This window comes from Necator americanus, chromosome X, assembly GCF_031761385.1.
Source record: "Necator americanus strain Aroian chromosome X, whole genome shotgun sequence".
Lineage (NCBI taxonomy): Eukaryota > Metazoa > Nematoda > Chromadorea > Rhabditida > Ancylostomatidae > Necator > Necator americanus.
In genome coordinates, this window is record NC_087376.1 from 27,036,888 (window position 1) to 27,059,404 (window position 22,517).

Below are 22,517 nucleotides of genomic sequence, written 5' to 3' on the forward strand. Positions count from 1 at the left end.
GACCATGATCAATCGAGTAGTCACAGCTGAGTCAGCCTCTTACTAACTGTTCTATACTCATACCCTGTTAGTACTGGTAATGTGGAATCCCTATTGCTACATCCTCAAACACTCACGGAATGGAATCATCCCATTTGATCGGTGGAACACGTGACCTCCAAATACAAGGTGATGTCGGATAATGAGGGCAATAAAAGTGTTTCACAACAATCAGCGAGTCACAAGAACGTCAATCTCAACTTACAAGATTATTTATTTATTTGTTTCTTCATTTATTTATTTATATGATCACACCCTTTGGGGTACCTTAAATAGAAAGGAGAACAGACCAGAATAACAGCAATTCTGCTTAAACTTTAGAGTGCAAATATGCATGGTGTAGGTGTATCGCTTTATCGTAATCAAAATCCATGGAATGAGTTAAGATCGCCCCTGAGGGAGCAGATATTCACACCATTTTTGCATTTCTGTACCATAACATGAGTGGTTAAACTAGCCTATTTTTTCAGCTGAAAATACTGGTACTTTTTGAGGACATTTTCTTACCACGCTTGTTTTTTCATCTATTCCTTCGTTACGTATTCGATGGGAAGTGATGTTTGCTGGTTTGTTATTAACTTTTCAGGAGCAAATTTTTTAAACAGCACGTGAATATCATTGTTATTTTATCTGCTTACGTATTCATCATATCAGTCTTTTAACATTAAAAAAATAGGGACGGTTTATCGGAGTCGGTAAGAACTTCCGCTGTGGCTGCAATCGGATCGATCGGAATCTCGAATCTGCTCTAGTCCTAACCAACCCCTTCATCCATACGAAGTCAACAACTGGATACCAGATTTTCTGGAAGGAAAAAAGCAGACATGACACATCTGCCAGACCCCGCAATTCATTGTACAGGTTAGTTACCCGTAAACCTTAAACTTCACGCGATTCTGAGCCGAAGTGAACGCGGTGGCACATCCCAAGCGGATTGATTAACGCAGGACATTTTATCCACACTTTAATTAAGATGTTTATCATTTAGTACTTCAGAATATCGCAACAAACAAACGTAAATGAGGCGGTCTGATTAATCCGAGACATCCGGGACTGATTCATTCTTTATCCACTTTAACACACAAAAATATCTTTCTGACGAAAAGTATGAAAGGAGAAAACCTTCGAATCAGATGTAATTGAAAAAAAAATTAGAAAACTTAAAAAAAGAAATCATTAATGAAACGAACCGAATTATGTTGTGCGTAATAATGTGGAATTTCCTCATCGTCATATGTGATCAACTGCGATACGTCCATTGAACGATGTCGTCTAAAGAAAATTAAGATTAATATCAGCAACATTGCTATGAGATTCATTAAAAGATTAGAATGAAGAATTTGTTTATGATACAAATTAATGCTGTCATCGAACGCGCTCATTAGACAACGGATTTATAGGGTGAAAAAAGCTGTTGTGAGAAATGATAGAATTACAGTATAAAAGTACAAATTTTAAACACTAACTAAAGGTATATAAAGGTAGAGCTTTTGAAGGAAATTGTTGAGTATTCGAAAACAATTAGACAGCGACAAATGGATGAATGAAAAAAAATGAAAAAAAAACAAATGATTGATTGATTGACAATTGATCAAATGGTAGAAAAAAACGAGAGAAAGCATCTAATAAGTTATATTTAGAAATATGTCTAAATACCTATACCTACAATAATTTGTTTAAATTTACATCGATTGATCCGTGAAATAGATCCATAAATCCATAAAATAAATCTACATATACAGCTCATAATAACTGAAAACGAACAGCAAGATCAACATTTTATGCGCTCTATACCAGTTACACAGTAAGATTTCGAAAAAAACTTGATTGTATCCAGACGAGTTTTCATGAGATCACAGGTAACATATTATAGAATAATTATACGTTTCTTAAATTCTGGAACTATAAAAGCAATCTTAGTAGAATTTCTGTTAAAGACACAATAGAAATAATATGGAAAGAACATATATATGCGTATCTCCTTATTTAGAAACTTTATAGATTACATAATGATAAAATAAAGAGCCAAAAGTCAGTAAATCTGAAAATAATTCTTTTTGCCGTGCAACCCTACTATTTCATTTTATGCTAAAATGTAGGAGCTTTGAAACAATGCTACGAGAAAAAAGTCAAAAAAAGGTCTCCTTTTTTATATTTATAAAATTTTGTTTTATTTTTATTTCTGTATTTATACCCATTTTTATATTTATATTTTCTTATATTTTTAGTTTTATATTTCACGAAATTCTGCAACGAGTACAACGAACTTTTATGCACTTAAGAATTATTTTAAGCCAATTACCATAATTACTAAATGTTAGAGAAATGGCGTTCAGACAATGCAAATATTTCACAACTAAAGAAGCGTAGACGGTTTTTTTTGAAAAGTGTTTAGTAATATTGTTTTCATTCCTGAAAGTTGACAGTCCCAAGCAATGAGGGGGATGGCGGGTTATTTTTCAATGTAATCGTTCATTATATCTAAGAAGAAGAAAATTTTCACATACCTCTGCTTTGAGGAAGGTTTGTTTTGCATAGAAGTAGACATACAGTACATCTGAAAGATTTTTGTTAGTCAAATTACTGTATATGGATGTTGGAACTCTTTTAAATCGTACCATATTCGGTGCTACGGAAGGTGTCATCATACTAGTGGTCATCAGCACAGGCATCATTTGACCATTTGATGCTTAAAAATATTCTTGAGACGATTTTTTTTAATCCCGAAAAAAGGACTTTTCCCGATATTTCACCTGAATAAACTAACCATTCATTTGCATAGGCATCATAAAAACCATTTGTTGTGGTTCATATATTTCATTGGTTGATTTATTCCCTCCATCATATGGTCTTGAGGATCGTTGAGTATTTGGTGTACCATGAGGTGATGGTATGTACTCACGCATTGTACACAAATCCGAGGCGATTGAGTCAGAAGAATCCTCCTAGGTTTTCAAATGTATTGAGATTTTAATTAAAAGAAAGGATATTCTATGAATTTACCGCTACAGGTCGATATTTTCTGTCCGTCGTACCGTAACGTGGTGCGCTATGCGACCGTTCACTTGGTCGTGCGGGACCTCTTGCTGCCTGAAATGCGGAGATAATTGTAAAAATCGGAAAAATTGTATGTGCTTTGTTCCTCACCATAGTTGCTCTGTTAACATAATCGTAACGATCTGAATCCATGCCGTTCTGAGGACGTGGATTATCCGAATAGTTCAGATGGGACGGTCCTCCTCTCTGGTACGGCTGTAAAAGTTTAAATTAACATGAATTATGGCTTTTGGAAGGGTGGACCTATTGCATTTTTGCAAACTATTGTACTGTTGTTAAAAGAGATTCCATAAGGATTTCCTTACACTGAACGCATAGGATTTACTTTAGGATCATTGATCAAACGCAGAATAGGCGTGCACTTTGAGATCGTGCCATTGGCTAATGTGTTGTGCCACCGTCAGGGGACCCTTGGACAAAAATTTCAAACTAAATATGTGCGACGCAAATGGCTGGATATTGAAATCCTGTACGTTTTAATAGTATTTTCTTATTTGCATGAAATTCCGTTGCATCGAACCAATGTATAGCATCATATCGAAAATGAGTGAAGTTCTCTTTTTTCAGAACCGCACCACCTTCAGGCAGATTATTTCGCGGAAGTCCGGAAGATATACAATCAGTTCATTTGCTTACCCCCTCATAGTCCATTGGACCATATGCTCCACCTTTGATACTGGCTGCAATCTGATGTGAACTCATCTCAGCAGCAGCAAGCTCATGTGGAGACAGAACCTGAATATGCTACATAGTTGCGTAAAGGCACGAATACCAATGAGTCTATCGGATACCTGGTCGAAAACCTCATCCAGAAATCGATCAACATCACGATTGTTGTTCGGTACAGGCATGTTTCGAATCCTTGACGCAACAGACATGGTCGAATAGACGCTCGGCACTTGATCGCATCGACTGTTCAACATTCGCGAATCACATTCGCCACCTCGCGTTGCGACGCTTGATCGCGAGCGTACAGAGTCAAAATCCACTCTCGGGATACTTTTCACGGTCCCACTATCGTGAGTTCGATCATCCGTATCACCTAGGCAATTAGTCAGCATGCTCGGTTCACGTTGATGCTGCGCCAGATGTGACGAGACGTGGTCCGGTTGTGTAACTTAAAAATTACGTACTCTTCGATACGAACAGTGTTATCACAGAAAGTACACCCTGCTCCCAAACTTACTACTTTCAAACACACGTGTTGTTTGATTTGATGCTAGTTGTGGGACGTTGGGACCAGGCATGAGTACTGGAGTTTGAACCAACGGTTGACCGATTTGGGTGGGAAACATTTGCATTGGTTGCGCAGCCATCATCACTGGCACATATTGAACCATTGGCTGGAACAATGATAGACTTTTCCAGAAACATTTTTAAAAATAACCAAAGGTCTTACCATTGTCGTTGAATGAGGGTAGTACTGGGTGGTCGTCATTGATTCAGGACGATCGTTCGTGCGTTCATAGTTGTTAGATCTAGAAAACACTGCTTAGTGTTCGAACACTCCAGATAGCTATCCAGAGAAAAAGCAAATAGTTGTACTGATGATGAATAACAAGTTACGGAAAAAAACGGTACTCATATAGTACCAATAAATCAAATAGAAGAGATCGCAAAAGGTAAAAAAAATAAGAGTGAATTTAAAAAAAACGTTCATATAAGATGAATACGACATAATTACGGAAAAAATGCGGCTAGCTCATGATGAAAGCTTTCGTCACCACATAAATGCAAATAGAAGAGATCCCAAAACGGTTAACCCTCCCCCGCCCGTTTCGAGTGCGTGCGCAAATACAGCAACACAGTGATTATGTCTTTTAAAAACGTTCATACCTATACTGTGCATATGATGAACGGAGAGGCAAAGGTTCGAATCGAGCAACCTGAACGAGTAAGTAAAAATCCTTTAAATGATACTGTATTGTAGCAATAACCCGTACTGAGCCGTTAGGAATTGGTTGTCTTGGAATTTCCGGTGGTATGTCCTCAGAACATTCATCACGAGGACCAATATGCGGAATATGCGGTGAACGAACAATAGTATCTGAAAAATTTGATATAATTCATAAAATGTACAGCGCGTTCTTCTTTAGCATAACATGAAATGTGGCGATATTGGAATCCTTCGTGGAAAAGAAAGGGTTAGGGGTAAAAATTAGGAGTATGACCACACTCAGTTCCCCTCAATATTTCTGGAGAAAGGATAAAAAGGATAAAGTGTCTAGCATTAATCAATCCGCTTGGGACGCGCCACCACGTTCACTTCAATTCAGAATCGTTTGAGGTTTACGAACGTGTAACTGGCCTACAATGACGTGGGGGGGCTAGCCGATGTGTAAAGTCGGCATTTTTTATCCTCCCAAACAAGTCTGATACCAATTTATCGACCCCGGAGGATGAAAGGCATGGTTGGCATTAGCGCGGACTCGAACCTCCGATCGATCTTGTAGAAAGAAGAACCTCTAACCGACTGCGCTACCCCTCCCCCTTCAATTCATCATATGAATAAAGAAGGATGAACGTTGGAGGATTTACGAGCTAAACGAATTGAACAATTTTGCCTCAGCGAATGCTTAAGGGCCAAGAACAAAATGTATAGTATGGTCAAAACGACATGAAGCACAGTGCAGCTGCGTAGGCGGTTGCGCTCCAAGCGACGCAGCGGAGATAAGGGTTGAAATCGAGGAGGGACCATTGCGAACTGAAGCGATGAGAGGTGCTAGCATGCGTCCTCACTCGATTCCAACCGCTACGCATCACCGCACCGCTTCGAGCGCAGCCCCTTACGTAACTGCACCGTGCTTTATGTCGTTTTTACCCTACCACAACCTGATGGGGTGAGGTCAGGGGAATGAAATGGATTAAGCGTCACTTTCCCACCCCAGGATGCAGAAGCGACGCGAGTACAATAGTGACCCGTTGTAATGGAAAATCGTAAGTGAAACCCGTTTTCCACGCCGTTTTTCAGGACGATTAGGGTGGATTTAGTATCGCTAAGCTAAGACTCTTAGTCAGCACTCTCAACTCAAATGTTTTTCTGAAGAGTTAATTTTGTGAAATGGTCCCCTTAAGCTCTGAATATGTATTACCATTTAATGTTCTCGGCTTAACCGGAAGTGCATAGCAATAATCCGCTTCTTCTTCATCCACATTCCGATACGTTTGTCTATAGGCTGGTGGTGATGACGTAACGCTTGTCACATGTAACATGTTGGGAGATCTTTCGTGACTGCCCTCACTTCGTGACAAGCGACTATTTGTCGTATCCGTTGATCTATCATGACTATGTGTATCACGACTATCATTCATTTGTCGCATACGTCGTCTGACTACAGGACTTCTTAAATAGAATATTAAAAATCACTTTCAAAAAAATCAATATACCTTTATACTAACAAAATTTTAACACTTACAATACTTTGGTTTGAGTTGATTCCGGTGGTGAACCACCTTTCTTCCTATTCACAGGTGGAAGAGTACGTTCGGTTGGGTAATTGTAAAAATAAGACCTAAATGAAAGATTTCTCCAGAAAAAAGTTTTGCATCTCAGTTAGAGGCAGCGTATATTTTCTAGGATTCTTTTCACCAGCAAGCAAAGTTCCGGATGTAGCTTTTCGATAACGATAGAAAACACACAAAACGCTCTCTACGAATCTAAAAATCAGAGGTTTCAGTAGCACGGAGACTTTAGTTTATACGACGAAGCAACTCTTTACACTTGTGCGAGTGATAAAATTCATGAAGGGGGATGCAAATTGCGGTTAGTGCCTGTTTAAGCTCATCTCACCTCACCTCACCTCACTTCACCTCACCTCATCTCACCTCACCTCACCTCTACTCAACACTTGATGCTCATGCCAAACCTTTTGTTTTCTTCTTTTCCGAGTTCAATTTCAGAAATCACATCATGTAGAAAATGTGCTCCGGTTGGACAATAGAGCATTTTTTCCGTTTCTACCTCAACCGTCCATCCACTAGGATTTCCAATTCCTCTGGAAAAACAAAAGAATAACTAAGATGTGAAAGCAATTCTACATTTGGTGGTGCCTCACCTATATCTTAGAACTCTATTCACGAGTTCTTCACTTGTCGTCCATGGATGTGCCTCAACGACATGAACCTCACCATCCTGACTGGTGACTTCAACAGCTGCATTGTGGAAACCGCATAGTGCACCCATTTCCAGGCGTGATGCTGGTAATAATCTGGCACCATGCTTAATTGAATGTTGTACTAGTGGTATCCATAAAAACAAGGATGCGAATTATTACTTACTAATTATTAATTACTAATTATTTTAGTGGAGTTTGATTTTCATTTATTAGGAAATCAATAGCTATTCATCCTTAACGGAGAAATTAATCGAGTTAAGGTTTGTAAGAAATATTCTACGTATTAAACATAGGACAACGCAATTCCGGTAGAGTATGTTCGAACAAAGAAGATGCTTGGAAAAAAATTCGTCTTCCGCATTTTTTTTTATTATATTCCCCCTTCATTTCTTATTACTCATTATGTAGTTGTTCTGCCTAAAAAAACTTCCGCAAATACATTCTGACAGCGCTGCATGTACCGTCGTTTCAAAAAGTTGAGATTTTCAGAAAAAAATCAACATTTCAGGAGTTTTTCTGTGCATTTAGAAGCTCTTCCACTTAGTTCCACTTCAAAATCTAACCTGATTTTCAAACATGTTCATCTTCCTAGCGATTGTATTCAATAGCTGTATCTGGAATGGTTGCCTCTGTTGATTTGCAAAGCTGAAAAAGGATGAAAAATCATATGACAAGGGTCAATGCTTATTTTAGGATACGATCACCTGATCAACATCGGAAGAACAGTTTCGGTAGGAGAGAAAACTCCGGCCGCTTGTAGTAGTAGGCGATAACAACGTGATGTCGCTTCCTTGTCCGGATTTTTATAGATTTGATTGCATATTTGCACAAAAATTTCATCGCGTTGGCATGGATTGCTAATGCCCTAAAGGGGTAAAGTTACGAAAAGAAGCCGAGAATATTTTCATTCTCTCATAAACTACGATTCACGTGCCTGTTTCACAATATAACGTGCCAGATCATCCAGCTGATGCCGACTTAATGCATGATCATTCATATATTTTAATATCAACTTGAAAACTTCAATCGATAGTCGAAAATCAATGTCGTTCTCCTTATGTAGAAAAGGCGTCAGGATTGGCTCACGTCTCGGTTCCAGGAGATGTCCCTAACATTAAATGCATTTATTGAATCTAGATATTTCATATTAGAGTTACATTATTATTTACATCTTTATCAAATTGTTTAAATGTTTTTCCCGGAAAAAGGAAAGAACAACAAACCTTAAAATTTTCTTCAGCGAATTTTTCAATGGTGATAGGATCAATGGTATGAATTCGGCTCTTCAATTTTAAACAGAGATAATCGGTTGTGATTTTCATATCCGGAACTTTTGGTTTAGGTTCATATAATGATTTCTCGATTTCTTTGTTCGCAATGTTTTCCACCTCTAGACAACCGAGTAGAGCTGCTGGACATTTCTGGAAAGGAAAGATTCTTTGAGAAGGAAAGCCTGTGAAAATGCAGGGATGAGCATAATCTCATTGATCACTTTTAAAATTTGTTGTGAGTCGATTTCTTCAGGTCTTTTAAATGATTACTGTAAAATACAATTTTCTAATTTGGAGTAGAGCACAGTTCTTGTGTTAGACACAGTTCCTTCAGTGAAGTTCTAATCGTGTATCAAAGAAGTACGGTTGAATCGTCAAAACAGCAGTGTGAATGCAAAAGATATCCGGCAGTGATTTTCATATTCCGGACTGCTGGCTGTTGCTTATTATTTATTTAACTATTTACCATTTATAGTCGGTGTTGTAAGTTTCGACCGGATGATCGCGACGCGCCTGCCGCAGCGCACACCCCTCTAATGTCTGTACTCGTTTCACTCTTCCTCTCTCCAATCAATGGTTTATACACCTACGCTCACACGATTGAAAACATTCAGCGTCGGATAATCCCTTAATTTCATATTTCTACGGATATCGATATTTGAAAAATTACTAAAGAACTATCTAATTACCTCCAATTCGTTGAATTCTAGTCAATATTGTAAATTTTTAGGGGGGACATAATCGAGGTCATCCAAGGGCAATCGTAACTTACGTAACCGCTTACGTAACCCGCTACTATGTACCTACTGCATGAATGGCTTTTTTCTCACTTCAACGTAGCACATTCACACAATCACAACCTCATAAGAATCACACGTTGGTGCACGTGCGGGCACGTTGCAAATGGCAACGAGTGATCCGCAGTTGACATGGGATGACCGCAACAATACACAAGTGGTTCCGTGGAACTGAACGTCACCTGATCCGGATGTTCGCTCAGAAGTGTTTCGTGATAGGCATTCAGCCGACGATTTCTTTTTGTTTGAACGCTAAGGTTTTTGAAAAGTTGTTCTCGTAACGCACAGCACTCCTTCCTTAAGAAGAAAAAGACATTATCCACGAGCAATCTTATGGTGGAAATATTCTCGTTACTACCTAGCTTTCCATCCTCGAAGACCAGCCTGCAACCGGACAATAGCTTGGCGCTTACGAAGGTAGCGCTTCCGGGCCACATAGGTTCGCATCGTTTTCTGGATTACATAAGCAGCTTCTCGTTGTGTCTTTTCACGAAGAGTTTGCAGCCTGTTCGCCAAACGATCACGCATAAACACGTAGTTAGTTCCTGAGCAGAAATTCTGACGTTCGGTAGTTTCACAGGATACCGTGACTCACAAACCTATTTGATAGTCATCGGCAAACTTAACACCCTGGCCATCTAGGATATCGACGATTATTTCCTTCTGCTTCTGGCACAGTGCTATATCGGATGGCAAAAGGCAGCGATAACTAAATTCTTATTTGATAGCAGCACAGAAACTAAGATTGGACGAAATGATAGCAAAAATGAAAAGATTGCCAAAAATGCTAAGAAGAACGAAGAAAAACTCACTTCCTTGCGAACCGTTCAAACGGTATCCGTACAGGAAATCCTGCTTGTCGAAAATGCAATGTTTCGATAATGGAGAGAGCTTTTAGCTGTCGAGCCAGAGACGTTTCATCAAGACGTGCAGGAATACGTTCGTTGTTAGAGCGTACACATCGGACAAAATGCGACTGACTACTGTAAGTTTAAGATTTTTCTTCTGGACAATGTAGTAGGGTAGTATTGCTTTTCTCTCTACTCCAGACAGTCCAAAGAACTGTACGCAATGATCCAAGATCTAAAAGTTCTGAAAGACTATAACGGTGCATTTTAGCCTGATTTATGTTTGTTTTTTGCGATATTCTGAAGTAATAAATCATAAACATTTTAATTAAAGTGCGGATAAAATGTCTGGAGCTAATCAATCCGCTTGGGATGCGCCCCCACGTTCACTTTCACCCTCTCAGAATCGCTTGAGGTTTACGAACGTGTAACTGGCCTACAATGACTTGCGGAGGCTAGACGATGTGTTTAGTCAGTGTCTTTATCCTCCCAAATAGGTCTGGTACCAATTTATCGACCCCGGAAGGATGAAAACTCCGATGAGCACAGGGCGTATTCGAACCACAGATCGGTCGTGCTGACAGCGGAACTTCTTACCGACTGCGCTATACGCGTCACAAGATTTTAGTTATTGGAAGAAAAGAGATCTGAATCGTACCAAATAATTACATAGAACATACACAATATACATAGAACAAGGTTTATTATTGTATTAATTTTGAAAAAGAAAAACACTCCATAGTCGCTTAACGTTTTCGTTGAGTAAAAAACTTCAAGGACTATAACTCATTTGAAGAGCAGCACTGGTAGTTATCCCATCCTAAGCAAGTAAAACCTAGATGTTTTCCGGATGGATGTCTCCTTGAAGTCTTCTACTCCTCTGCTAAGGAATATTTCACCCACCTCACAATTTTTTCCACTAACGCCGTTGAAGCGGTGTTGAACTGTTGACCAGCATAAACCACATAGTCATTGCCTTCCTTTGTACCTGCGAGAGGACGGAAAAGCATGGATATCACCTAAAAATTAGCCATTGATATAAATGTACTTTCTCCTAACCTTCTTACATCCGTGCGTTGAGCACTCACCGTATTCTGACTATCAGCTAGAATTTTAACAACATTTCCAGGAAGAGCACGTTTATTTCGTTGAACAAATCCGTGAACAGTGTACCATGTTGATCCAAACGAATGTCGGACCGACATTTGCAGTCTTTCTTTATTTTTTGCCTGGAAGAAGCAGTAATACGGCAAGAGATGCTGTTTAAAATTATTTCACTTCGCGATAACTTACCTTTCCGTACACATTCTTATCCAGATGGTTAAGATTACAATGTCGAAGGTAGGATTCGTCAGAAGCCTAAATTCGACTATGATGCATTTGAAGAAGGAGTAATCTATAATATACATTACCGTACCTTAGGAAATTTACATTCATCATCGATAAGATACAGAAGACCATATGGTTTTTTACAGAGGAGGTCCAGTACTTTTTCGTTGTCCAGAGATGCTGGCATCTGTATAAATTTATTGTTAAAAAAATTGCAGTAGTTCATCTTTGAAAGATTTTTAGGATTGTTTCCAAACTTATACCAACAATTCTAAAATATTATCTAAGAAAGGTCGGATGTTAGCGCAATATAGCTGATACATAAATTTATAGTAGCAAAAGATTCTAAAGCATGAGAGAAGAATTATTGAATGATATTTTAAACCGTAGAATTATGTTCCAGACTTCACTCTCGATCGGTTTACACACAAACGATTCTCAAAATTCCAATCGCGCTGTTATTTCGGAAAATTTAACTCAAGACCATACAATCCTTGGTATTCCAGGACCCCTTTTATGAATAAGGACAAAGTATTTGCTATAGAAATGCCAATCAATGTATATTTCACAAATTCCAAAACTTTCATGATGGGGCTGGGAACCTTCACATGCGAGAAGGGTCTAAAAAAAATTAAAATTGTAATATCTACCTAATTAGTAGGTAAAGAATATCGCATGAATAGCTGCGTCAAACTCTTTAAAAATGATGATATCCATTAAAATCAAGAGGAATGGTTAGCTGGGTAGGCAGATGGAAACCACGACGTCTTGCTTAAGTTAAATTAAGAGCTATGTATATTTAAGGAATTATATAAGCACCATATTTTCCTTCTGGTTTTTATTCTTAGATTGTATTCTAGCAGCAGTAAAGCTAAATTTAATTGATTAATAATTAATTGCGATCAATCTCCTAAAAAAACATTCAGTTGCAGCTGCTTCCAGAAATAAAATCCAAAAAAAGCACTGATGAGAAGTCCAGAAAATTTTAGAACAATTAAATCGAATTTCGTGAGAACTATGTACTCGAGGCAGCGGTCTCTATGAGTTATTTAAACGTCCAGAGTATCGTGAGGATATGATGATGCGTGGATTTAAACATCTAATGTTGGATGAAGGAGTTGACGTCGAACGTACTGACGCATTCCAGAAGTGATTGAACTACATCAAACACTATATTTTTTTATTACCCTTAATTCGTGATAACGTTGAGTTTCTCATATTGTTTGGAAGGAAATTTGCTCCGTTTTTTCGAAGCGCAGAAATGCGCCGAATATCGAAACGTGTACGGAACCGCTTCGAAATGATCAAATCAACGATTTTAGTTCGTGTCGACATCGCAAGATAATTAAAGAATTAGGTCCATGCGTGTTCGGTTCTTCAAAATCTATCTTCAGTTGCAATTAATTCTTCTATTTTAAAATAATTTATTAATTGATAACGATAGGAGCATAACATTTATCTACAACTTTTTTTCTAAAATAAAACTTCCAGAAAAAAAATACCTTCCATTCGAATGTCAATCCTTCCTCAGTGTAGTCAGCCATTTCATCCAGAAATGTCTGTTTCAAGAATGCATTTTCTAATTTTTCATTCACACTGTTGATAAGCAGTTGCTCCAATCCGTTATTGATGTAACGCTGTAAAGGAATAATTTAGGTCAGGATCAAATCTAAGCTTTTAGAAGGTTGTCCCGAAAAACTCCACGAAATAACCTCTAGGAAATTTTGAACCTCGAAAATTCCTTATATTTACAACATCTCTAACATAGTTCGTAGCATTTTCTCCGTTTTTTTTTTCGCTTTTATCAATGGAATGGTGGCAGGAGCTACGCACCAATTTCTTCCACCATTTCTGGACTATCTCTTTATGGATGTACGTGAAATTGAAAAGGATGGATTACCTCAACACCATAATAATCAATAACGCTGATGACAGCGTTATGGTCAGAGCATTTCAAATGTAACGAGATTCGATTGAGGATCCAACTGAAGACGACCTCATAGAGGGTCATTGCTAACGCGTCTCTTGCATCAAGTGCTTGACCCATGCTGAACGCTGTCTTACTGACTCCCTCATCAGTTTTCTGGAAATATTCCACATTAGGTGGTTTTTTTTTAGATAACTAAGCCTAATAAGATAAATGAGACTATGCCAGGCTGTGAAACTTGTACACTTATAAAACTTACAATGATTTTATGGGTGAAGCAAGGAGCGAAGGAGAACATGTCGACGTCAAGCAGATAGGAAGCCCATTTTAGTTCAACGTCGTTACTTACTTCCACATATTCCGTTTCATCCTCAGCATTCTTCAAGTAGCAACATTGAATCGCACTTATAATCCCCTATGTTTATTTTTTTAGTGCCAAAAACTAATATTCTGGCTCAGACCTTTACAGAAAAGATTTAAGAAATAAGCTAGGACTAGATGCTATCCGTGTACATTTAACATTCTTTCTTAGAACAATAAATTTATGTTGGAGTCCTCAGAGCTATTTTTTATTGGAAATAGCCTAATTTTTTTTCGATATTTGAAAAAGCTTATTGTGAGTTTAATCAGCCTATAAAGGTGATTTGCGCATAAATCCTCGAATTTCTAAACAATCACGATATATGACATTTTGAAATTATAAACTTATTAACTTCGCACCAAACAAAAAATTTTCGCACCCGTCGTTGCCGGAAATACATGTTTCCAAGATGAAGAATTGTTGCAAGAGTCTTGTAAATAATTTGACGTTGTTCTTCCGAAAATCCAAGAATTTCTAGTGAACCGTCTAGTCGAGGAAAATTTAGAGCATCATCGCGAATATTCTCTCCGACCTTGCCCTGCAAACCGCGAAACATGTCCACAAATCTAACAACACATTCCGCAACAGTAATAAATACTGTAGTCATGGTCATCTTCCAATCACATGCTACATCCACAACACGTACATACCTGTGTTAAATAGAAAAATTTCTGCTGATCACGAATCCCGTAGGTGGCTTTTGTATCTGATGACATCCCAGCACAAAGTTCATAGAAGACGTTAAAATTTCGTTCGCCTGGTTTCTGAGAAACTACACGGATTGTTTCCAGCGGTAGAGTGTTTCGAAGACTCAGTCCAGAAAGGACATTTCTGAAAGATTTTTTCCCGGCGATACTCTGCTCATGAATATACGAGGAACACTTACTTATTGTATAGAAAATCCATGCAATAACCAAATCTTGTGGCATCGTCATTTTTTACAGTTTTAGCGCAACCGAAACTATTGAATATTGTAGTGATGGCATCAATCTGAATTTGAAAATGAATATTTGGTAGAGTATCCAGTACGGTTTCGGCGTACTCCGGACATCTTCTTCCAAATCTCCTAGGAAGCTTCTTAAGTCAGGAAAAATAGAGTTCTTCAATTCTCAAGTCTATCTTCCTATTGGAGGAAACTTTAAAGATGTTCCAATAAAAATCTCTTTTCTTGACGTCAAATCGCGAGTGAGTGCCGGAATTTAACAGAATTTCAATCAATTATTTTTGTTGTGTCATTTCAAAATTTCCTAAAAAAAATATCATAGCAGTTTTATCTCAAAAATTATCACATTACCAGCGATTCCAAGCTAACGTTCATTCCGGATCTCACTGTTTTTCTCAGTATTTCATTTCAAAGTTTTCCCTCCTAAATAGGCTAAGGTGAACATAGCCTAAGCGAGTTCATTGGCTGAGTTTCTCAGGAAACTCTGCGAGAAATGAAAAAAAAAGGTTTGCCCGTCTTTGCCGTCTTTGCCCGTTGTCCATTCTTTTGACCACCTACATTGAATTTTCGGTCCTGTCACGTAAATTAGGAAAAAATATGTGAATAGTTGCTTACATGTTTCACTGTGACTTTACTGTTATGTGACGTTGCCAAATACTTCATCACTTGATATGCATTGAAAGACTTTCCAGAACTAGATTCTCCGCTGAAAAAAAAGTAACATTATACACGAAAAAAGTACTTTTTTCCAGAAATTGGTTCATTTCTCTCTTGAAATAATATCATCGAGAACCTACGCAGTTATTTTGATAAGGATATGCTCAACATACGTTTTCTGATCAATCATTGTCTGCATAACGGAAGAATTGGACGATTAGCGAGAACCTGGTAACCTCATTAACAAACTTTGCAACCTATTGAAGATTTCGTTTTTATCGCTGCTTAATTTTAGCTTATAAAATTCTGCAAAATACCACTAAATGAAGAACCAAGTGAAAAATTCGATAACGTTGATACTCTTAATTTTATTTTACCCTCAATATTTGCGGTTATCTATCCAGAACACAAAGAAATCAAAATCGGAAACAAAGTTGGTATAAAGGCTGAATATTCGACTACAGTTTCAAAAAAAGAATTCTATACCTGAAAACTATGCATTCTGCACTGGACCCACTTTGTATATTCTCGACGGCACATCTAGCTGGTGTGAAAATATGCCTAAAAATTGACGAATCAATAGATTACCAGTATTTATCATTTGCTTCCTCAATAATAGCTTTTTATCCGACTTCTTCTCCGGTTTTTTTAGTTTACTTTAATTATTAGTACAATGTTTTACATGAAACTAGTATTTTCGTGAACTAATTCAATTTTTATTTTTAGGTAGTTTCTTTTCTTGACATTTGTTCTAGTTTTTTTTTTCTAGAGAACTTCTGATTTGCGTTTTGGACGCGTCGAATCATTCTATATCCATGCAGACATCCATATCTTGTCGACTTTATAACTGTCGCTAGCATGCTCCCACAAATATCCTTGTTTTTTAATGGACAAAATGTGATGTACTGGCGAGAAGTTCAGGAAAATGTCTATTCAAAAAACTGGATATTCCCTTTTCTATTTAAATCATAAACATTCCCGTGAGATATCTTGAGCGGAATGTATGTATTTAAAAAAAAACGTTAGTTTCCCTGAAGAAAGGACCTCAGTAAGAAATAAAATCATCCGAGAAAAAATAATTAAATTGGCTGCAAAAACGTCACGTATTTCAAACGACTGTGAAATCAATTCATAGAAAAACCGCGGGAATCGCAAAGTCTTTTAAATATCCATCAAAGAGATAAGAACTGGTTCAGGACTGAAATGAAAATCATACTTTTTTTCAATGATAGTGAAAGACATTCCAAAGCCCGACAAATTTGTTTGTAGATTTTTGCACGATCATTAATTGGCCGTTAATTTTATTTCAATGTAATTTGATCCAGTCAGTACACATTAGACAATTAAGGACGTTAAGGCAGGTGGCGACGTAGTGAAATTCCTCTCAAATTTTTATTGAAGTTTTGTTTCGGAAGAAAAGGAAAAGAGAAGTTTACAGAATTTCTTTGACTTCTGCTTCTAATTGTCAAATTTTTTTTCTTTCAAGATACTTGCAATAACTTACGCATATTTATTAAATTGCTGATACTGCGCAATCACAGATTCATCATAGATACTGTACTTCTCGAATGGATTTATAAAAAGTAGAACGCCTCCGACATTCGTCTGAAAAATTTGCAGCTTGAACTAATAAAATTACTGCTGAAAATCTTTTACTATCTTACGTAAATTCTCTTTTTATTGAAACGATCCTCGATTTCAGAAAGTACACGCTCTTCACTTGTGTCTCTAAAATTCCCACAAAAACATTGTAAAGTGCAGAAAATTGCAGAGAAAAGCATAGTTTTCACATAATAACAAGATGAAATAAAACTTTAAAAGATTATCAGATATATTCGTGTACATAACTCACGTCAAATTCAGTAGATTCTCTCCTGAACAGGGATCATTCGATCCCATGATAGAATCAACGTACTGTTTTAGGAAAGGAGATTCTATAACCGTGAACATGAACGTAAAAGTACTTTTTAGAAAAAAAAAGCTGAACGATAAACTAAATTCCAAAAAAGATAAAAAGTAGGTGTAGTAATGGTAAGAGATAAACGCAAAGAACAGAAGAAGTTGACGAGCGACAAAACGAACGTCTTAGTTCCCTTCATAAAACATCATGGAGCAGGCATATGTAGAGCACTAAAAAATAATGAAATGACTTGAGCAAACGTTTTTACGATATTCGCTCAGATAGATCTCTGGAGAACAGTTTGTACAAGAAAAAATGGGGTGAATAAAAAAGTGTAAGCAAGAATTCGAGCTTATGTGACAGTATTCACAAAGCGAAACTTCATACAACAGTTTCAGCCCCAAAACTCTCAAAAAAAAGAGACCAGTACTTTTCAAAAAAAAAAATAAAACTAAATAAAAAAAACAACTCCTCCACTTAGAATACCAGTTAATTAGATGTGTTTAGTAACTTTACAAGTAAATATAATCCTTTGGTAACCAACACGGGAAGAAAACTTGGCTAAGACAGCAGGTTCAGCACAAAATCAAACAAATACAAAATTTATTGTGACATTTGCCGTTGGGCTGGTATAGTGTTTACAACTTAAAATGAAAATAACCTTAAAGATACGGAGACAATCCTGATCATTTGAGACATCGCAATGAAATGACCTTGTATTGATTCGTAAAATTAAGTGCAAATTTGTAAAAATCTCTTGGAAAATCTAGCTCATAAGTAAGCAAATTTGCAATTATTATGACGTAGAAGAGTGCATAACAAGTGAACGCTGCAATATTATCCAACTGTCATGGATGTGAAATGAGCTAATCCTTCGAGAGATTTCTATCTTTGCTTCTAAAGCGTACAATATCCGTGATTTAACTGGATAGTAGGCTAATGCCTATAGATAACAGCGTTATTCGTAGACTCGTTTCAAAATCGAGAACAATGGAATGAGTAATAACAGTAACAGAAATCAGGGAAGAAAGGAAGAAGAGAGAGGAGTCCATACAGAGTTCGTAATACCTTAGAGAACGGTGAGATACGCATAGATTACGTAGGGTGCGGCAGTCGAATCGATATATCTGAGAGTATCGTATCGTTGTTCGGGATCTTATAGAGTATTGTAGGTAACCAGTAAACGATATCGTTTTTATGACAAAGCTATATAAAGATGGATTTTATTGAATAACTTGACAACTTGATAAATTGAAGATGTATAAAGAGGTACAGGAAAACATTCGGATTAGACTCGAAACACCACAATTTCCAAGAAGACGCAACTAAGCGACCTTTCGTAAAGATCTCCGAAGGACAATTTGCTGTCATCAGAATGTTGACAGATAATCTAACGCCGGCTACAGATCAACTTAAGGGGTAGAACGAGTTTCCCACCACGTCCACGGAAGTCTCGACCCCACTATCACTCGCTAAGACATCTGTACCGTGAACGACTGGTTTCTTGTTGGCTATCCAACGTCTTGCTGGATTGAGATGGTCAACGACCGAGAAAAAAAAAACCGTGTACTTAACACAGAGAAAATCTCCCTAGCTCTAATTTGTTGAAACTTTAAAAATGTAGATTTAAAAAACACTGATACATCTTAAAAGTATGAATGAGAGACGATCTACTTGATCAGTATGAGGTTATAAATTAGATTTAAAGAGTTTTTATTCTACTTTTAAGGAGAAAAATGCCGTTAATCTTCGTTGAATTTCACTTCTAGATGTTGATATTGAAATAATAAAAAAAAATACGTCTAAGCGATGAGTGAATACGAAGGAAATGCTTCCAAAATTTCGACCAGTACATAGAAAAAAATTTCAAGCTTTAGATTTAACATTCCAAGATTTTGGCGAGTTCCCGAGTTTTGTTTCCTCCTTTGAAGAAAAAAAAGCTCTTCTTCTAAAACAGACAGTTGCAGTAAACAGCTATACAACCTTATTTACCTCAGTAATAAACAATAATGTGAACAAAAATGCAAAAATGATCCAGATATTGATAAACGCAATCTAACCCCAACGTGCGTACCTCATTTTATCACCATTTCAACAATTCGATCAAGGGGTCAAAAAAAAAACAATCCAAAGAAAATTGTACTAAAACTACCCAGTTATTGTACGTTGCTAGAGGACCACCACCATCTGAGGCGAAGGCGAACCATTGAATCAACAAAAATCAAAATTATCGGATCATCACTGCAGACCCAACGTTGGTTATGAATAATAGGTGTGGCCTTTGATCCACGCGATTCTGGAGGAGGGAAAACTACTCGCCTTACCGAGTGGTCCGCTTACAGCACCGTACAGTGAGCTGCCAAGAGGAACTTTACGCACATATTTCTCTAAATCTTCTTTCAACTCTATCCCGGGACTCGATGAGATGAGTTCGAATAAATTTAGAAGATCAACTACGAGGTGGAACCGAATTTCACCGTGTAGAGAAATGTATTGTACAAAAATATCAAATTAAGGTGAGTGATTCCCCACTTATGAGTTAGCCATCAGGGAGCGATAGTCGCCAAGTTAGGAATTGCGTATGTACACTGATTGCAATAACATCGACATACAACGTTGCTACCCTCACTAGAACTCAATCGATGTACCATATTCAAAGGAATGAGGCTCAAATACGAAGAATAGCAGCGGTGAGTAGAAGCGCGGTTTCTAAAGGTTATACAAAAAAATAGTTTTAGCGACACGATAAATTCATTAAAGAATCGCTTGTTAAACTAGGAAACCATTTGCAATTCAACTAAATCAAAGATTGGAACTAAGAATAAAGGAATCAGGATAAAATGCTTAGTGTTCAGCAATCTCTTTAGGATGCATCAGCGGTATCCACTAATTCTAAATTATCTGAGGTTAATGAACACGTACATATGTATATCGTTTCTGTAATGATTTTTTACGGGTGTACCGCTGTTGTATCGGGTCAGTATTTTTATTTGTTTTGAAGAAATCTGGTAACAATTCATCACATCCGGAAGAAAAAAGAAACATAAAAGTTTTGGTAAGCTTGAAGCGGAAAATCGGAACAAAACGAACTTCGAGCATAACAGTCAAAATTAAAATCTCTTACTACAGGTCTACAAAAAGGTAACTAAAGTAAAAATCAAGTTGCGGACACGTAACATCATCCTTCCAACAAATCCAGCGCTAATTTTAACAACGATGGTTCGCTTATATCTCTAGTGGTCCTCAGATAAATTTTATTCGGATGATTGTTTCCATTCCCACGAAACAACTTGAACGTAGATATGGATTTCCACAAATCTTTGCTGTACAAATATAAATGCAAGATAGAATTATTTTATGAAAAAAGGAAAATTTATGACTATGTATCTTCGTTTTCTGCTTCGTAATAGTGGCACCGTTGTATAAAATGCTCTCCAGTAAGACTGGTAGAAATATTTTGTACAATTAATGTACAGAGTTATTTACAAATAAGTATTTGTTATCCGAAATGGATTTCGCATCAATCAAAAACAATTGTCCTAATTTGTATACAAAGGTAAAACGAAATTGTTGGACATTACAAAGGTTTTCTCAAAAAAAAAATCAGTCCATAGTAGCTTCATCATACTGATTTCGAAATTTAAAAAAAAACTGAAATAGTAACTAAGAAGGTCATTTTTTTGCCGCAGGGAACGAGACGTTATCGAAAAATAATAAACAGGTTCCATCAGTCCTTGCTGGAAACCTCGCTAATCGTTTTTCGTTCAAATGAAACATAGAAAACAAAAATCCACGGTTCTTTGCAAGTGATGTAACCTTACAGAAATGACCTTTTAAAGAATTGGTGAAGTGATCTCAGCTAAAATGATCAAGTGAAAGAATTTCAACGACATGCGATGATTAAAACGGTAAATTCTCAGCACTTTCTCGTGGCTTTTTTTCTCCCGTCGGGGTTGCATGAATGCAATTCACAGAAGAAAAATGTTCGTCGCAACAAACAAATCTCGGGAAAAAAAATGGAGACGAACGTGAAATTGACGAATTAGCGGAGATGGCTACAGTAAATGCGTATGTAGGCTGTCTACATCGTAGCTGTACACATCATTTGTATCAGTGATGAGAAGGAGAAAAGGAAAAAAATATGGCACGATTGTTTTTTTTTAATGAAGTCCTCCAGCTGGATTGATTTTAAAGATAATTTTGGGAATAGACTCGTCCTATATCTATTTATTTATTTATTTATTTATTTATTACGCTCAAAGGCGTGCCCAGAGTAAGAGGCAAGGAATGAATACAAATGAACAATAGAAAATCCAGCAACGAGAAAAGAGTACAATGAGAATAAGCAGGGATAAGTCACGCGAACCGTAAAGCAAATGACGATTTAGTAATTTAGACAGAAAAATCCTCATATATGGAGGAGTATATGAGGATTTTTCTGTCAGTTCAAACTGCTAAGCGTATGACATGCTTTCCATTAACGGAGTGATGTAATCCAGATACTGGGCTTAATAATACATCTGAGTAGATGTGTAGGTAGTAAGAAGTATAAGCTAATTTTTACTTTAAAAAAACTGTAAGAATTTCAAATAGCAAAGAATATAGGACACGATAGGATACGTACAAGAAAAGTGAGCTGTTGTTGCGCAGTCACCGTTCTCTATTATACAAGGACCAAGAATACGTTTGAACCAAGAAGAACTCAATTTGGTGAAAAAAGAACAGGAAATAAAGTCTCAAAAGCAAAATTGATCCCAACAACCTGAACGACCTCCATCAAACAGCAGTACATTACACTCTGCATACGAATATCTATGTATCGATACAGAACCTAAGAAGAAAATTAATTTAGATCCCAATTTGATCGGGACCATTAAGAAAAAAGGACAAAAAAAAACTGATGAATGCAAAACCTTTATGAGCCCAACATCATTTTTTTTCATTCTTTATCATAACGTAACCCTTGTGGCTACACAGCTTTAGCTCCATGTACTTCAGGAAACCTATAAAACTCCTGTATTTCATACAGTTGCTTCAAGTTGGAGGTTGTTGACACTATAGATCTTAAGCTCTTTTTTTAAGCTCAAAAACAGTACAGAAAAAAGTTAATGTTGATGTAGCTATTAGGAAGAGAACAATATCCATTACTGTCATCATAATGTTATAAGATCATTGGTTCTCTTCCTTACTCTAGCTTCCTAGAAAGTTATTGGTTCCGTCCTGTATAGTCTTTTACGACAATCCAAACTCTTTCTTCGAACCTTGAAGCAATT

General features: G+C 37.0%; 1 protein-coding gene across 2 annotated transcripts in view; it reads right to left on the minus strand.

Annotated features, from left to right (window-relative positions):
- Positions 1-17,294, minus strand: part of RB195_025653 (uncharacterized protein) — a gene marked incomplete at both ends in the record, with an annotated part of 28,689 nt that extends 11,395 nt beyond the window's left edge. Inside the window, 38 exons of one of the 2 annotated variants that reach the window (XM_064213890.1) lie at positions 1,230-1,311; positions 2,547-2,596; positions 2,658-2,728; positions 2,807-2,984; positions 3,043-3,129; positions 3,187-3,291; positions 3,733-3,831; positions 3,888-4,213; positions 4,283-4,439; positions 4,496-4,574; positions 4,933-4,982; positions 5,040-5,143; positions 6,189-6,439; positions 6,513-6,608; positions 6,963-7,091; positions 7,152-7,315; positions 7,775-7,856; positions 7,916-8,076; positions 8,435-8,632; positions 9,462-9,576; positions 9,638-9,824; positions 9,879-9,988; positions 10,092-10,262; positions 11,031-11,146; positions 11,216-11,356; positions 11,421-11,486; positions 11,545-11,643; positions 12,959-13,093; positions 13,357-13,539; positions 13,643-13,762; positions 14,124-14,282; positions 14,395-14,575; positions 14,631-14,734; positions 15,303-15,393; positions 15,831-15,905; positions 16,849-16,949; positions 17,009-17,072; positions 17,197-17,294. In XM_064213890.1, the coding sequence (XP_064069772.1) occupies positions 1,230-1,311; positions 2,547-2,596; positions 2,658-2,728; positions 2,807-2,984; positions 3,043-3,129; positions 3,187-3,291; positions 3,733-3,831; positions 3,888-4,213; positions 4,283-4,439; positions 4,496-4,574; positions 4,933-4,982; positions 5,040-5,143; positions 6,189-6,439; positions 6,513-6,608; positions 6,963-7,091; positions 7,152-7,315; positions 7,775-7,856; positions 7,916-8,076; positions 8,435-8,632; positions 9,462-9,576; positions 9,638-9,824; positions 9,879-9,988; positions 10,092-10,262; positions 11,031-11,146; positions 11,216-11,356; positions 11,421-11,486; positions 11,545-11,643; positions 12,959-13,093; positions 13,357-13,539; positions 13,643-13,762; positions 14,124-14,282; positions 14,395-14,575; positions 14,631-14,734; positions 15,303-15,393; positions 15,831-15,905; positions 16,849-16,949; positions 17,009-17,072; positions 17,197-17,294 (4,785 nt within the window). Of the gene's footprint in view, positions 1-1,229; positions 1,312-2,546; positions 2,597-2,657; positions 2,729-2,806; positions 2,985-3,042; positions 3,130-3,186; positions 3,292-3,732; positions 3,832-3,887; positions 4,214-4,282; positions 4,440-4,495; positions 4,575-4,932; positions 4,983-5,033; positions 5,144-6,188; positions 6,440-6,512; positions 6,609-6,962; positions 7,092-7,151; positions 7,316-7,774; positions 7,857-7,915; positions 8,077-8,434; positions 8,633-9,461; positions 9,577-9,637; positions 9,825-9,878; positions 9,989-10,091; positions 10,263-11,030; positions 11,147-11,215; positions 11,357-11,420; positions 11,487-11,544; positions 11,644-12,958; positions 13,094-13,356; positions 13,540-13,642; positions 13,763-14,123; positions 14,283-14,394; positions 14,576-14,630; positions 14,735-15,302; positions 15,394-15,830; positions 15,906-16,848; positions 16,950-17,008; positions 17,073-17,196 lie in introns of both variants that reach the window. The other variant, XM_064213891.1, reaches the window with a different exon arrangement.
- Positions 17,295-22,517: the final 5,223 nt, after the last annotated feature.